This window comes from Salarias fasciatus, chromosome 12 (assembly GCF_902148845.1).
Source record: "Salarias fasciatus chromosome 12, fSalaFa1.1, whole genome shotgun sequence".
In the NCBI taxonomy this organism is placed as follows: Eukaryota; Metazoa; Chordata; class Actinopteri; order Blenniiformes; family Blenniidae; genus Salarias; species Salarias fasciatus.
The window spans coordinates 23,306,923-23,323,271 of record NC_043756.1 but is presented as its reverse complement, the minus strand read 5'-3'; the positions used below and the strand labels follow the sequence as shown (position 1 = coordinate 23,323,271).

At 43.0% G+C, this 16,349-nt stretch overlaps 1 protein-coding gene across 1 annotated transcript in view; it reads right to left on the bottom strand.

The window, feature by feature from the left end:
• kcnt1b (potassium sodium-activated channel subfamily T member 1b) overlaps nucleotides 1-16,349 on the bottom strand; it is an 82,724-nt gene that overhangs the window by 2,564 nt on the left and 63,811 nt on the right. The window contains exons 19-33 of the mRNA XM_030105787.1: nucleotides 14,726-14,875; nucleotides 14,407-14,642; nucleotides 11,891-12,104; nucleotides 10,006-10,111; nucleotides 9,756-9,928; nucleotides 8,613-8,684; nucleotides 7,987-8,121; nucleotides 7,693-7,804; nucleotides 6,216-6,317; nucleotides 5,305-5,388; nucleotides 5,103-5,231; nucleotides 4,614-4,634; nucleotides 3,826-4,123; nucleotides 1,891-1,953; nucleotides 1,600-1,650 (exon numbers count right to left, since the gene is read on the bottom strand). Coding sequence (XP_029961647.1) covers nucleotides 1,600-1,650; nucleotides 1,891-1,953; nucleotides 3,826-4,123; nucleotides 4,614-4,634; nucleotides 5,103-5,231; nucleotides 5,305-5,388; nucleotides 6,216-6,317; nucleotides 7,693-7,804; nucleotides 7,987-8,121; nucleotides 8,613-8,684; nucleotides 9,756-9,928; nucleotides 10,006-10,111; nucleotides 11,891-12,104; nucleotides 14,407-14,642; nucleotides 14,726-14,875 — 1,946 coding nt within the window. The remainder of the gene's footprint in view (nucleotides 1-1,599; nucleotides 1,651-1,890; nucleotides 1,954-3,825; nucleotides 4,124-4,613; nucleotides 4,635-5,102; nucleotides 5,232-5,304; nucleotides 5,389-6,215; nucleotides 6,318-7,692; nucleotides 7,805-7,986; nucleotides 8,122-8,612; nucleotides 8,685-9,755; nucleotides 9,929-10,005; nucleotides 10,112-11,890; nucleotides 12,105-14,406; nucleotides 14,643-14,725; nucleotides 14,876-16,349) is intronic.

Below are 16,349 nucleotides of genomic sequence, written 5' to 3'. Positions count from 1 at the left end.
AAAAGCCGGGCGGGGTGGAAGAGAGAGAAGGGCTCACCGTTACTCACAGATACAGGGGGAGGCCCGCATGCTGCCTGCTGACTGGTACAGCACCCCCCCACCCCCACCCCCTCCCCCATGCGCAGCATCAGAACGGAGCCAGACATGCAGACAGCGTCCGCGGGCTACGCCACAGAAAAAATAAAAAAGAAATCCATCTCATTCCTCTTCGAGTTTCACGTCCGGCGCATTCACACACTGGACCAACACGGCTGGTAGAGGCGTCAGGCTGCCATGCCGACGGACGACACTCAGCACCCCCTCGTCCCTGCACACGCACACACACACACACACACACACACTCGCCCAATCTCCCGCTCCACCCCCTCCCGGCCCGTGGTGACATGTGACACACCCACAGACACAGAGGACATGCTCCAGCATCCGTCAGACTGGACCCAACGCAGAGCGACTCGAACCACCGGGGAGCGGAGCAGAGCGCATTGGGAGTGTGAGAGTGGAAGAGGCCGCCCTGACACACAGGATCTGGATCTTCCTGTGTGGGTCGTCCTCCGATCCGCCAGCTGCTGCTAAAAAGCTACTCCGTAAAGATCAGACCGCAGCCACAAGTTCAGACTGAGATGGTTTTCAATGTGTCTCTGCAGTTCAGGCCAAAACCAAGGATCCTGCGAGATCAGCTTTGTCCACGTTCTGCATAAAATTTCACTGAAAATATTCATGAAATGATAGAAAAGTAGTTTAGTAGATTGATTTAGTAGTGCTGGTGATTTAAGTACCAACATGAGGATCTTTATAAAGCAGAAAGTCTTTTCTTGATTAAAAAAAAAAGCCACAGATTATGAATATTTCATTTTAAATCGTAACAATGTCATCCAGATTTGTTTCAACCAGTCTCTCCTCATCCATCTACACTGGCTGGAGCAATAAAAGTAAAACACAATGATTGCAATTAAACCTGGCACGCTATTTTAAAAGCTTGATAGTATGTTTTGACATGTGAACTGATCAGATGAATTAAACTCTGAACCTCCACTGTAACAAGGAACACACTGACGTTTATTCTTCCAACATTTAATTCAACATCACAGATGACGTTCATAATCCGGAGAAATTACTGCAGAACCACAAAGCTGCCTTTGCTTTTAATGGCTGCGGTGTGAAGTTTGAAAAACTCAGATGTACAGAAACAAGAAAGGAGGCGGAGGCGAAGGAGGCCGCAGAGCAGCAGCTCCTCCTCCGACTCCTTTACTGTGCACATCCAAAACACCCCTGAGACTCTTTAACCCTCGAACTTTTGTGAAGCATCTTAACCTTCCATCCACAGACATAATGCGCTCCGCTCCCCTCTGAAGCCATACTCTGATGCCCTGCAGTACTCTAGCCGTCTGAGACGTCACCTCACGGGAACACAATGCAGAAAGAGACCAGACAAAGTGAAAGAGAGACAGAGAGAGAGAGAGAGAGAGAGTTCTGCTGATCTACCGCTCACACACGCACACGCATACACACACACACACACACACACACACGCGCAGGAGTAAACACACACCTGCACACACTCATGCAGAAGAGTTGCAGTACTGTGATCAACCAGCTAACCTGCCAGCCTGGTCCCCTCTGTATACGGGTGCTCAGAAATGTCCTGCAACTCTAAGCAACGGCAGCACGGTTAACTGGGGTTCCAGTAAAAGTCAACCAACCAAAACAGAATGCAGAGATTACATAGTTCAAATCAAATCTTCTTCAATTATTTCATTTTTTTTCTCCTAGTTTCTGTGGGTAAAACTCAGTGCGCTATTCGTCACTGGATGCTGGCGAAAGGACAACGCTCCTTTCTCCACAAGAAAGACGTCACATAAAGAGGAGTTAAATGAAGAGCACACAAATTACCTTGCAAATATCCTAGATTTACTCGATTCATGACATCGCTCGCAGTGAGGTTAGAAACATCCTCTATGAGCCCAAACGGGAGAGGAAGGTTGGGAAGGGGAGGGGCAGAGAAGTCAGAGAAAGGAGGAAGAAAAAAACAAGACACACAAATCAAGAGATCAGGCAGGCCAGCGATTTTGCAATTTGCAGTTTCAGAGAGCGAAAAGAAAACTCGGAGATAAAATGTGAGAGCGAAGCACAGAAGCCATGCAGAAGAAGAGCTGGTGCGCAGAATCACTCCCAGAGCTTCGGGGGCTCTTCCTGAAAATGCATTTTTAATGAATGCCTTACATAAACCCCTCGCCAGACATCTGGAGTGTGATTCTGCTTTTCGTGAAGCGGCAGAGAAGTAAAAGTGACGCAGGATGCAAAGAGTGCAGGCAATTGCAGAGTGTGCTCAAGTGCAATTGAGGCGACGCTCCAGTGCTCCTGCATCTTCATGCATGTCGTGTCCACATACACAAAGACGCATGGCTGTGTGGTGTGTGGTGACGGTGGAGTGTGCGTCGTGTGGTGGTGGTGGGTGAGGGGGGGGGGGGACTGATGAGTGTGAAAATGATGTGTCGGGAGGGGAAACAATGAGGCTTTTGAAATGTCGCTGATGATGAGGTGTGATGCTGATCGTCTGCACGATCAAGACTCACAGCGCCACGTCTTTAGAGGAAATGAGATGAGGTAAAAATGACTGAAACACAGATTGGAGTGTTAAACGAATCGATCAAACATTCACGGCAGAAACCGGCTGAGATGGGAATCAGTGAGAGAAGCAGAAGAATGACCTGAACTCTCTGACTGCTGTCTCTTAAGGGTTAATTAAGATGTCAAATAACTGATAAGAAGCTGTTGTGATTCTTCTCATGTTGTCTTTGCATCAAACACTAACCAGCTTCCATCACTGCGGCTTTGTTTAGCTGAAGAGTCCCTTTTTTTTAAAGACCTTTATTCATCTCACTGGCCAAATTCAAGAAAGCTTGTTCTGACAAGTAGCATCATGTGCTTGTAATTCCCCCCAGCCTCATTATCTTGGTGGTTGCTGCAGCAGAGAGGCAAATCTGTGGCAAAATCTATAGCTATTTTGAAGGAACTGGTTCCTGAATACATGAAATCACACCCTTCCCTACCTTATTGTAGCTACCAGTTAAACATGGCACTGTATATCAGTTTAAAATATGATGACCGGTCTAACAAGGCAACAATGTTTGCCCAACTTTGGGTCTACAAAACTTGGTTTGTCCAATACTGTTGTCACAAATGCGGTCGACTACAGAGGATGTTATAATGACTTCAGTCAGGGGCAAATACAGAGTTTCTGTATGAAGTTCTGCCTGCATTTCTGACCAAACACATATCTGATGGCTGTGAGTGAGCTGATGGTAAACTAAAGGCTGGTTTGCTTTCCTCACATGATACATTTCTCACTGTTTTCACTGAGAGATAAACTGACAAAATCACCTAGAAAATAAAAATTTTTCACAGCTGTACTTACTACATCTAACCACAGGTGGCACCAAAGAGACAAATGCCATTCATAAGGATCCCTGAGTTATTCTGCCGTCAACTTAAGGATGCCGAGCAGCACTAGTGTGTTGATCTGGGATCATTTGACTCAGTTCTGATTCTTCAGCTTCACTCACTGAGATGTGACTCAACCAGCTGCATCTTTTCTGCTCCCCATGTTTCTGTGATCATTGTTTTCAGCATTGTAACTCCAATCGGAGACAAATACTAATTTTCAGATATGATACGATGGATCATGGTGAAACTAGGAGCAAACAGATCTGAATTTTAAAAAAATAGGCTTAAAACAGTAATTTGGCACAATATGTTAACTAGGTTAATTAGGTTACTAGTTATCAGACTGTGCTGGAGCACCAGGCTCTCAGCTGCTCCACTCACCGTATCCCACGGTGGGCAGGCCCAGGTGCTTCATGCGGTTCTTGACCAGCTCGGACAGCTCCTGACGCTCGGAGCGCCGGTACAGGTTGAGTCTCTGCTGCGAGATGCGCTCGGCCCGGCTGGACGGCTTGGCGTTCTTGCGGCTCAGCCGCCGCGCCCACTGCATGCTCTTCTTCCTGAGCAGCGGGTGCTCCGACTGGTCGCTGGTGGTGGAGTTCCGGTGGGCCGTCTTCTCCTTCCAGGACTCCCCGCGCTCCCGGTGCTCCTCGCCGTGCTCCACGTTGATGGACACCTGTGACTGGGACCGGGGACGGGGGACGGGAATGTCAGTGCTGGAGACATTGAGGAAGGTCTGTGTGGTTCAGTTAGGACTTTTTATTCAAGTGTCCAACTTTTAGACATGAGGTGAAGAGTTCTGCTACGAGTTGTATTTTGGTATTTTGGGTTCTTCAACATGGAGGTAAAGTCATGAAGATGAGGCTGTTTGTCCACTTTGTAAAAATTAGAAATGAATTAAGTGTGACTATTGGTTTTATGTTTAATCTCACTCCTCATTTCGTCTCATTTATACATTCTCTTTTCAGGGACACTTTTCATCCGACTGTGTTCAAAGTTCCCCAAACTGGAGAACAAGTTTCACATTTGAAGAACTGAAACAGTCCTACTGTGAGTTTACCAATTTATTATTAATGGCGAGATTGTAGTTATTTTTTTTCCAACAACAAAAGATGTTGAACATTTAGGCAAAAACTGCTGACTCAGCAAAATGAAGCACACTTATATCTTACCTGTGCGTAGTTTTCTTTGCACTGCAAAAAAAAAAAAGAAAAAAAAAAGACAAACCCACATTCAAACAAAAAGATGCAATGAAAGATGGGGCCATCCAAAGCAAAAACAAAAAATTCCAGGCTTCAAAATCAGCATAAAATAGTAAATATGTTGTATTTACTGCTGTAATTCACAACTAAACAGAAGGAAATTAACCAGATGGAAACCAGGAGTGTGAGTTTACTTGAAGGAGGACGTCTTTGTGAGCAATCTGAATTTGTCAGCATTTACTCAGTAACATTCAATTGAAACTGTTAATTTCCTTGAAGTATTTGGCATGCATATATATTGATTCACTGCAGCAAGTTAAAACAAGGCATCACTGGGCAGTCGAAGCTTTGAAAGAGCAAAACGAGAGCACAGAGAAAGCAAAGAAGCTGGCAGACAGAAAATACAAGGAGAGATGAACTTGAAGGTGGATGTTTGTCGTCTGCTTGAGGTGAACTTGCCTCTGAGCCTGAGAACATGTGTGACTCTGTGCGGTAGATCCCGATGGGGATCTCGGCGCTGGACGAGCACAGCTTCTGGAAGAGTCTGCCGTACGTCCGGATCCACAGGTCCTCCTCCGTCACCTTCATCTGAACAGCCACACTCATGTTAAAGTCTCTGATCAGACGTTCAGAGCACACGCTGATGGAGACGGAGACGTACCACGCACAGGTAGCCAGAGCCCGGCGTGGTGTCCAGACCCAGCAGCAGCCGTGCGATGGCGATCATGTAGTCCTTAACAAACGACTGTGGGCAGAGAAAGTGAGAGTGAAGGGGGAGGGAAGCATGAAGCACGACAAATACTCACTGAACCTGAAAGCAAGGAATCAGAAGCATCAAGATAAATAAGAAAAAAACATTCATAAAACTCCAACATCGGGTCTCCTCAGAGGATGCTAAAATGAGAGGATGGTACATAATGATAATGTCCTGTCCTTACTTTTATCAGAGGTGTTGCTGCAATGAAATGCAACATTCATGTTTGCAATGTAAATGTTATTTGATATTTTAACATGCCGCTCTATTTTCATCTATTCTGTGTGGAGCAAAGCTGTAAAGAATTTCTCTATGGGGTTAATAAAATATTGTCTACCTACAAATGTAGTACCTTGCTGTGAATTTTCAGAAAAGCTGTGAAATACAGAATAATAAAGGTCACATTCTAGAGTGTTGATGATTTTACAGAATTTTTGGGGGGTCATAGTGTATTGGACTTTTCTTGAGCTACAACCCAAGCAACAACATTTCCCATATTTTCCATGAAATTGTAAAACGTCTCAGTATCAACATCTGATATATTTTTCACGTCGTATTAGGGACGAAATATGGGAAAGGATATCATTGCATTCTTGCATTTAAACTTTACACAGCTTCTCATTTTTCTCATGTCTGGATTTACCCCACAGAGTTAATGATTAACCTTTGACAAAGAGCTGCAATGATATAGAGACCTTTCACATTACTCCAAATGGATTTTTTAGATTGTCCACAGATTCTAAGAGCTTCCTTCACCACATGTCACGTTTCTCCATAAAAACAAAGGAGCTGATCCTCAGAAGAGTGTGTTTCCCCACCTGGTAGAGCAGCGTGTCCAGCATGCTGATGCTGAACACTCTGCCTGCAGCAAATGGCAGCCGGAACATGAAGGCCAGGTTGGAGCCCTTATCTCGCTCTATCTGCAAGAAAACAGCAACGGCACATTTAAACAGAGAGCAGCCCACTTCCCACTGCGCGTTTCCTCGGATGATACTTTCACAAGATTGCACTATAAGAAGACCTGTTTGTGGAAGATTTTTTAAAATGAAAAATGAAGCTGGAAGCTTAAGGAAAGAGGAAGAGGTTGAAATTCTGTATATACATAAAAAAAAAAAAGAAAACAAGATTTCGGTAAAAAAAAAACTGACTTCTTTATCAGTTCAAGCTTAATTATCCTTTATTTCATTTTTAGCAGGTAAGTTTATTGAGAACTTATTCTCATGTTAAACCCCCCCCCCCCCCCCCCCCCCCACACACACACACACACACACACACACACACACAGATTTTGATTTCAGACACATTGAAATGTTGTATTTCTCAATAAATTAATGTTTTTGCCTTATTTGTGATCTAACATGTGGGGGTGGTGAGGAAATGCCACATTCACTGTTTTCTCTGTATTTACAGTTCAACTCCTGCTTTTATTTGGCTCTCTATTAGGTAGGTTTACTAACCCAGCTACCTGGGGACAAGCTGTTCTTTCCTCTGTTGTTGAGCTGAAAAACTGAATGTTTGGTGTGTGAGAAGGAAAACAGCTACTCAAGATGTGAGGCGCTGCAAAGTAATTACCACTATTTTTCAGCCTCTAAATAAATAAATAACTGTTACAGGGCTTCATGACCCTGAAAATTTTAAGCTATAGTCCAAAACAGTCCCTCATGGTCAGTGTTTCATACGTTTTCTTCTGTTGTTCTGTTACTTCCATCTTTCTTTTCACTGCAAAGCACAGCAGGTGACCTTTAAAGGTCATCAGGGATCATCAGAGGCCAGATTGAAGGAAAGATTATCACACAGCACCTGTTAACGTTAACCAGGCTCCAGGTATAGCATGTTGCCAGGTCTGGACTCTGCAATAGTCAGCTTGCAATCGGGGCACCTTTAGTCTAATTTTATTAAAAATCATTTCAAAGTACATTTGGGGATATTTCACGGTTGGATAAAGGCAGATTAGAAGGTTGAATGTAATGTTGTGGTGTAAACTGAACCTCTATAGCTTTGGTTTCATTCTGATGCAGGATTTTAATGGAGTCAAACAATAAATATGATCAACTGGATTATCATTTTATCCATGATACTGATCTCCTGGTATCTCCTGTGTTTATGTCTCAGGCCATCTTGAGGTGTAAGGGCAAAGGAACCAGGTAACATGTCCAGTGTGAAACATACTTCAATACTTTGACAGATACTGGGAGTATTTCACCTCAACAGGCTCTTCTGATGCAAATCAACATAAAACAATAGATTCTGCACTTTTGAGAGTGCATCAACATTACTGAGGGTCGGACGGCTCACCTTCTCCAGCTTGGACAGAGCCAGTGAGTAGCAGTCCTTGGCTCTGAACTGCATGAATCTCATGTTGGACGGGTGTGTGAGCTCGGTTATGATGCTCAGACTGGGAAACAACCTGAGTGCATAAAAAAAAGAGTGTTTTGTTCAAGGACTGAAGAAAAGCTGCCACAGCAGTGATGAATGTTTTTAATTTGGGTTTTTTAGTTGCTCAGGTTTTCTCTTCCAGAATTCTCAGACACACACGGATGTCTGTAACCAATGAAGGCCCAGCCTGTGTAGAAACGCTCCTCATGCTACCTGAACATTGTCTGCACGTTGACGATGGTCTTGGCGTCGGCCATGTAGTCCTCCTCAGCACTCATGGTGCTCTCCTTGTCCACAACCACCAGGTTGTCAGCGTAGATGATGCCACACTGGAGCAGGTTGTCTAAACTGTTCCGGGCAGAAAGCAGAAGGGTTTATTACAAACGCTGGACATCAGAACTTCCGTCTCTTCTATTCTATCAAACCTCCATTCCTGGCCCTCTTCTCACATGTCTGAGTTTATACTTGCATAGCAGCCTCAGCCATTATGGTCTGCACTCAATAGATCCTACAGATACAGGTCCTGAGAGTCAGAAACCAGTACGGTGTTTGTGAGTGAAGCTGGAATAAAGTGCAGGAACACTTGAAACTATCAGAAGTTAAAACCTTGGTTTAATTCATGATGATTCTAAAATAGTTTGAGTGTTGAATGCTTCAGTTTGCTTGTGATTCCCCTGTTGTATAATCTTACTTTTGCTCTCCTAAATTATGATTATGTGATTCTGTCTTGGCCAGGTTGGTCGTTGAAAAGATTTTCAGACAACACATTAAAAGAAATGAAGCAACAGATCTTCCTTGGGTGGTTGAACCAGGATCTGATGTGTGATTGGGACACTTACTTATCAATGGTGCCAGTCATGAAGTAAACCATTGGAAAGCAGCAAATGGCCTCTAAGAAGTGGTTGTCTGGTCTGGTAGGAAACAGGAAACAGATCTCACACTAATTATCTGTTCAAACCCACAGTGACACATTACCACAGTCAACCACTCAAGTACTTTTGAGAAATGTGCTCCCACTCAAAAGGTGGGGCATATTCAAAAGAATGGATTATTTATCAGGCAACAAAGGGAACATTAGTGTCTGATTCTTCAATGCGATGGGGGATTTACAGTAATCGGTTGCTATGGAAACTCTTGGGGGTTCGCCAGAGATTTGCCAGTTTTCTCTTTGTACAGTTTATCTGTTTCAACAACTGCAGAGATTTGGCTGCAGTTAATGAAGCCCTCAGCGAGCTTGAGGAGAAAGAAGTAACACATACACACATGCACGAGCATGTCATTAGTGGAAAAGAGATATTTCCTCCATCTCTGAGTTCAATTTCTGTCTGTTATCATCAAATCTTGACTCAAAGCAACTAGATTTTTTTGAATTATAGATACTTGAAACTCAAGTATGTTTTTATATCTATGAAACTTTGACATCCATTTGTTAAAAACAGCTCTTCCACTTAGTATTTCTAATTCATGTGGTAATCAAGTAACCTAAGAGCATACATCAAATCTCTAGGCCTATAAATCATGGAAAAGCACGGACGTTTGTTTAAGCTTTATGTTTTGGGGAAAATAGAGTATATGCTTCTTGATTTTCAGAAAATCTGTATATTTTTTCAGAATAATTTTGGTGTACTTTATGTTTGAAGCAATATTCCAAAGGGAAACCTAAGTAGAATCAAATAAAATTGCTTATTAATAATGCAAATAGAGCGTTATTATTATTATTATTTGACAGCAGCAGAAATTATATCCAACCACAAATAACAGTATCATCAGCATATATGCACAGAAGCAGCCCACCTGCTAATGAGCTTCGCTTTCTAATAGTTCTCTAAAAATGTCTGCAATTCGGTGGTCTATCTCAACTATAAAACTAAATGTGAATATAGTACATCTCTACAGTCTCATTAAAAAGTCACTGTCTGTGACTGTGGGAGGAAAACAAGCACTGATAGAAATGATAGAAATGTGAGGATGAAGAAGCTTACTGGTAGTCCAGTAGCAGCACAATGGGGTTGAGCTCCTTCCTGGGTCGATAATAAGCCCGCAGAGGTACGATGAAGTTGTAAAGTCCGTTTCCCGCCATCTCTGCGGAGACGATAATGAGCTTATTCTTGAAGCCGTACGCCTTGGCGTCCTCGAAGCTGTTGTGTGTGCAGCCCTGGGAGGAAACAGGGAGTTTTAGCAGGAAGGTTTCCACAGGATGGGGTTTGTTCAGGTTCTGCACACTGAACCCACCTTGTCGAGGCGAAGGCAGCAGAACGGAGCTTTCTGAGGCAGGAGGTGGCACAGAGTTGGAGAGCTGCCGATGTAGGGCGAGTTGGGAGGGTAGCCCTTCACAAAACTAACACAAAGAGAAAAGACACTCAGAAACCAAAGGAAAGAGTCATTATAGAGAGAAGTGCAGTCCATTCCCACTGTTCCTTATCTTTCACTGAAGTAGTTACTGCGAACAGAAGCTGTACATGACCCAAAGCCTTCTACCGTGTCAGGATTTACTCCTATCACAGAAACATCGCTCCATATTCACATCATTACACTGAAAATCCACCAAGAATTCTTCCAGCTGACATAACACTTCAGGTTCAGCACATCATTAGATTCTGCTGAGGCTTGGGTGAAATAACCAATAATTCTTCGCCTGAAGGACTAATTCTACTTCAAAGTCTGATTAGTTGTAATTGGGTTTTGTTTATTTGCCACAAACGGCAGCACTTTGCTCCCGTGGCTCCGTATTTGTAATGTGTCAGCTACGATTACCCTGATCAGTGTCGCAATGCCCTTTAATTTCACCAATGAAGGAGATGTGATTACAGATGGAGCTATCCACCACATGATGGCACTGTGGCACCTTCTCTTGCTGCCTGTGACTCCTCTCACCCAAATCTAACACTAAACTTCATGAGGTAACAGATGCAGGAGTTTCCAACATGCTGAGATCCACTGATATTTAGACTTGAATGTCTAATCTATGCTTGATTAATATCGATCAATAATAAATATGATTCATTCCTGCAGTGTGGCAGTCTATTATTATACAGATTGATAAAAACGATCAGCCACAATGAAGCCGAACTGACTCCTACTCTTTAAAGAGATAATTCCTCAAATCTGAATACAGAGATGAAGTGAAAAGATCCACAGATTCAGAACAACAACAATACATTTGACAACTGCTAACGATCAGACTGCACGAATAAGAAAACCAATGACTTGTCTTATTGTTCTAGTTGAAAAGTAAAAGTTTCAAAGTGAATGACAATCAAAAAAAAAAGATTTGACTGGTGACACTGTCATATCCCTACACATCAATTTAAACTTGCTCAATAAATTCCCTGCATCTCTGGGAAGACCAAGTAGTTTTTCAATTTGCAGCACTTTTATTTAACATGCAGAAAGCCTGAATTGAACATCCAGGTGATCCTACAGGCTTGATCAGCTTTTACACCTTACCTGCAACAAGATTTGTGCTGCAATATTTTGTGAGCTTTTTTGTTTGAATTGATTGGTTTGTCGACTGGATTTAGACTGATCACTACAATTATCAACAAGATTGAATAAATTTCTACACGAAAAACAATGTTTGTCCTTCTTATAGGCTGGTAAACTCTGTGAGATACGGCACTGTATCATATAAAAGACCAAAAGAATAGTTGGAAGTACTTATTAGCAGTTAGAGGTTCACACTGTCATGACTGAAGACAGCTGGAGGTGTCCTGAAATCACGAGCGCCAATTCACTGAATCACATAACCAGGAAAGAGGAGAGACCCACAGGAGCAGCAGTCTTGGTTGAAATCCTCTCAAAGTGATTACTTGTCTGCTCAAAGGATACATGGACAGAGAGATCACGATCTGCTCAGGGAAAGTGTGCCTCAGACCAGCTGAAGGAGCAGTGCTGACCTTCCTGTTCCAACACAGCCATTCATCACCGACACTCCGCACCTACACCATCATGACACACCGATTACATGCCTATTGCAAACTCATCCATCTCTCCTTTATACGACCACAGAGACGCGGGGAAATCAATCAAAGAACGAGTGCAAGACTGACACTATGAGGACGTTTCCCATTCTCTCTGCTGTTAATGGAGACACGCTGTTCACTACAGAGCCACTCACTCCGACCCCACGGAGCCCTCCTCGTCTGATTGGTTGGTCTCATCCTCCGACTGGTCGCTGAGGAGGTCGCAGGGAAGGATGGCGGACGAGTCGGCGATTTCGAGGACGGGCGCGATGCTCGGCCTGCGGCTCCCGGCGCCGTTCTCCGTCGGTAACGTCAGTTTGCTGGTTTCCTCCGGGGGGTCGGGATGCTGCAGGTCGATGGCTACCGTGCCTTAAAATTATATGAGGCTCGTTAACGGGACATCGGTCCACCGCTGTGCACATACAAGTCACTGTGAGTCACAACATTGTCCAATGTTTCATTTTCTTATTAGCTTGTTGTAGTTTTCCTATCAGCAGTTTGACCTTGAGGAGAAAATGTGTTGCTTTCTGCATCGATAAGTTTATGACTTCAGGCAAACATTTGTGACAAAGTGTGCTTGTCAGTCAGAACACCCTGGACATACGTCACATTAGCTGTTCCTAATATGATGTATGACATGCTGGTGGACAGGAAATATATCAGCTGTATAAGGTGCGATTTGCTGGGAGGGATGGGGGTGAACAGACCCCTCCATTATGTGGGCCCTGCACAGACTTAAAAAACAAATAGCCAAAAGTCTCTAAACTCAAAGTCAATGAAAAAATTTCTCATCGAATGAAATGATTAACTGAACTGTTATCAGTTGTAAATCAATAAGCAATGAATTAGATTTTGTTCTGTATCACATTACCACATTTATTACATTCCCCCCCTGAGAATGTGACATTTTAAAGATTCATGCTTTACAGGGGTTGACAGCACTTTGACCTTCCCATGTGGTTATTGTGCTTTTATCTTTCATTCATTCATTAATTTTACATGAGCCATTATGAGCTGTCATTAAAAACACCTCCGCACTGTTTTCATCACAAATGGCACCATGCACAGTGTGCACAACGCTTCTACTGCAACTATCAGACACCCCAGGGGGCCTGTTGAACCATCAAGTATTTGATCCTCAGTGAAACAGTGTCTAGCAAACATTTAATGGTTGAAATGCAGAATTACTGATGAAATCTAACCAGATCCAAAGCTTAGAAACACTTTGACCTATGTTATAAGGGCAAAATACTGACACTGCAAAGTTAGAGAAGTTTTTAATTTTAGGATTGGTTTTAGGGCCAATAATAAAAAGTTAACGTTATGCATTTATCGCAATTATGGTGAGGGGTTAGGAAAGACATTTTAATGGGTTTACCAAATAAATATTTTTGTACAAATGTGTGTTTCTGTTTATTTACCCTGTGGGCTCCAAACTCAACATCACATTTCAAACTAGGTGCAAATCGTAAAGCCTGACCTCCCTCCTGAGCACCAAAACACTGACAGCCAGTCATTTCTACCTATTCCACCAGTCCAGGTGCATGTATATTTTTCCTCATTTGAATCTGTATTTCGTTAAAATCTCCTTGTAACTGGATAATACACAACTAGGGGAAAGTAGAAGATAATGAAAACATGGAAAATGAGGCAGAGGTTTGGGGTTTGCAGCCCGCCATGTGGGTCTTCTTCCCCTCTGCAGTGGCTCCCTCAATCTTTCACAAAGGATTATGTTCATAAAGGTTTTATCTTATTTTGCTTGTATTTTAAAAGGAGACCTGTTTTCACAAAGACATTTGTCTGAACTAGAAAAGCTTTTTAAAAAGGGTGGGAAAAAAAAGGCAAAAACGGACAAAAAAAATTAACAAAAAAGACTAAATTAAACCAGCTGAAAAGTCTAAAACAGTGGGAAACAATTAAAAAATAAAGACAAACAAGTATGGAAGTTAGAAAGAGTCAAAATGGCTAAAAAGCCTTTAAAAATTCTTTTCAGAAAGGATGTGAAACCACAAAACACCGTATTAAAACCTAAAAAAAAAAAAAATCTGATGGAATGTTTTGTTCTAAATGACACATAATGAGACAAGCGTCATAACAACAATTCATCATTTTCAAACAGTATGCTGCACTATTTCTGTTAGATTTTGTTAATTTGCACTGTGAGAGGAGCAGCTTCCCAAACTAATTCTACACAGCATAATCATATTAAAGACTTTCTATTTGTTTTCAGACACTGTTTCAGCGAGGCCCCAAGGTCTGATGGTCAAAACTCCTTCAATGCAATTCCCTCAGGGTGTACTGCACAACAATTCACCCTATGAAATAAAACACAATGAACTGTGAAAGTGTTTTCAAGAAGTGTCTTAAGAAAACAAAGTATTGCGTCATGCACAAACTTACCAAATGAAGTGGCCTGATCAACTTTCACAGGTCAAACACAAACAAAAGAACAAGCACAACAAAAGAAACGTCAGCCAACAAAGCAAAAAAAGCATGTAAGAAAAAAGTCATGCATAACGGTCAGCGAAAGCAGCCGCCATCCAGTCTGAGTGCAGCTTAGAGTTACACAACACAGCATCCATTTTCTCTTCTTACAGGGAAACTCTCAGCCGTCAGATGGAAACCCTACAATCGTGACCTTATGACCTCCCGCCTTGCTCTGCGGTCTTACCCATGCTGGCGATGATGCTGTGCACGGGCAGCCTGGAGGGGGCGTCGTATAGGCCGGTGACGGACAAGCCCTTGCTGTGCTTCTCCTCTTGCTTGAAGATGAAGGCCGAGTTCTCCTCCTTGGTGATGTTGATGTAGTAGCAGGTGTCGGTGGCCGCCATGATGTGGCGCGGCCCCGGGTTCAGGAGGATGCTCTTGTTCTCTTCCCTCTTCACGCCGATCAGGCACACACCGTACCTGGCATTGAGATGCAAAGACCATTGAACTCAATGCAATGAGGTCAAATGTCACTTCATTGAATTTGAATTGAACTGACTGACTTCTTGTGTGCGTGGAAGGAGGCGTAGGTGAAGCTCTTTCCGTCGTACTCCCCGAAGAACTTGCTGTCGCACAGGCGGATGTGGTAGACCTCATTTCCAGAGCACCGTCCGTACATCCTCTGCCACTGCTCCGGAGATAACTGCCCCTCCCTGGAGAAGCAAGATCACTATGATTAAGGAACACTTTCAGAGTGTAGATAAAGAAAAAGGCCATTTCGTCAAATGCGATTTCCTCTGATAACCGTGCTGCCATTCAAGTGTCAACGTTACCTTCACCCCTGCTTGAGAATTACACTTGATTCATAAAAGAAACACCAGGAAAAAAATTAATAATACTCTATTTGCATCCAATTTTGATTCCTTCAGACAGAAAAATTAAACCTTGTCTGACCTTTTCTCCGCCTCGTCCTCCCCATCCTCCTCTATTTCACCCTCAATGATGGAGAAAAAGCTAAATGTATTCAGCGCCAAACGCACACCATAATTTTAATCAACGGCACATTTCCATAATAGAAATTGAAATGAATGCTGGTGAATAACAGAGGGGATGTCTTAGTCACCTTGAAGAGAAAGTGAAAAACAGCCAGATTGATAGCCTAATAACACGTGGAGTAATATTCTCCGACAGTAACAAGTCTGAGCAGTGTTGAAGATACAGTTCAACAAGTATAGGCTTTCAGGAACAGTCTGTGAATCAGTAAGACTCGTGCTGAAGTCAGTCGCCTCAGAAACACTTTTTATAGGATGCTGAACTAATAAGTAGGTAGAATTTACGTCTGCAGTTAAAGACAGTTGTGATCCAGTGAAACAAGGTAAAACGGGTAAAAAATAGTTTGTTTCCTCTTTTAAAGGTGCCACAGAAATTGGTAGAACAAAAGCGTATTGGTAACTTAAAGCAGAGCCTAGGTTTCATGTGGGGGAATCGTACGGCAGCAGCCTGGCACCTCCTCCTCGTGGTGGCCTAACCCTATCTGAAATAAAATCCCATCCCTCAATATGAGGAGGGCATGAACAGCATGCCCGGAATAATCCCAGGTCAGACCGCTCCATCACCTACACGCCAAGATTCTGGAGGTCGTCTCTGATAAATCCCCCTCTGCAGGGATGAGCGTTATCATCTTGGAGGATAGAAAGTGTCCCAGACTGAGGAAATATGATATTGAAATGGTTGCAGAGTCTTATCTAGGAAGCTCTCGGAGATTGCCTCGTTCTTCCAGTGCCAGAGAGAGAAGCCACCAAAACACTATCACTCCTCCTCTCCCAGCAGATGCTCCTCCATCAGAGAAGCATTCTCCATGTCTGCTCCACACATTTCTCCTTTCCTATAACTGCTTCTGGATGAATGTGGATTTACAACAGCAGAGAATATTTGGCATCTTTTCTTGTTGTATCGGTGCGACACACATCCTTCACTCTGCTGCTCGTGTTAGGAAAGCCCGTTCCTTTCAAATGTGGCACCATTCAAAATGAAAATAAGGCTTTTCCTTGATATAGGGTTTAACGCCAAGGAGCATCATTCGATATACCAAACAGAAACATGATAACTGCCTGTGCAGAGTTAAAATGCATTCTATATGTGCAAGCAAATGTGAATAATACGAATCGTGAAGACCTGTTCTTATTC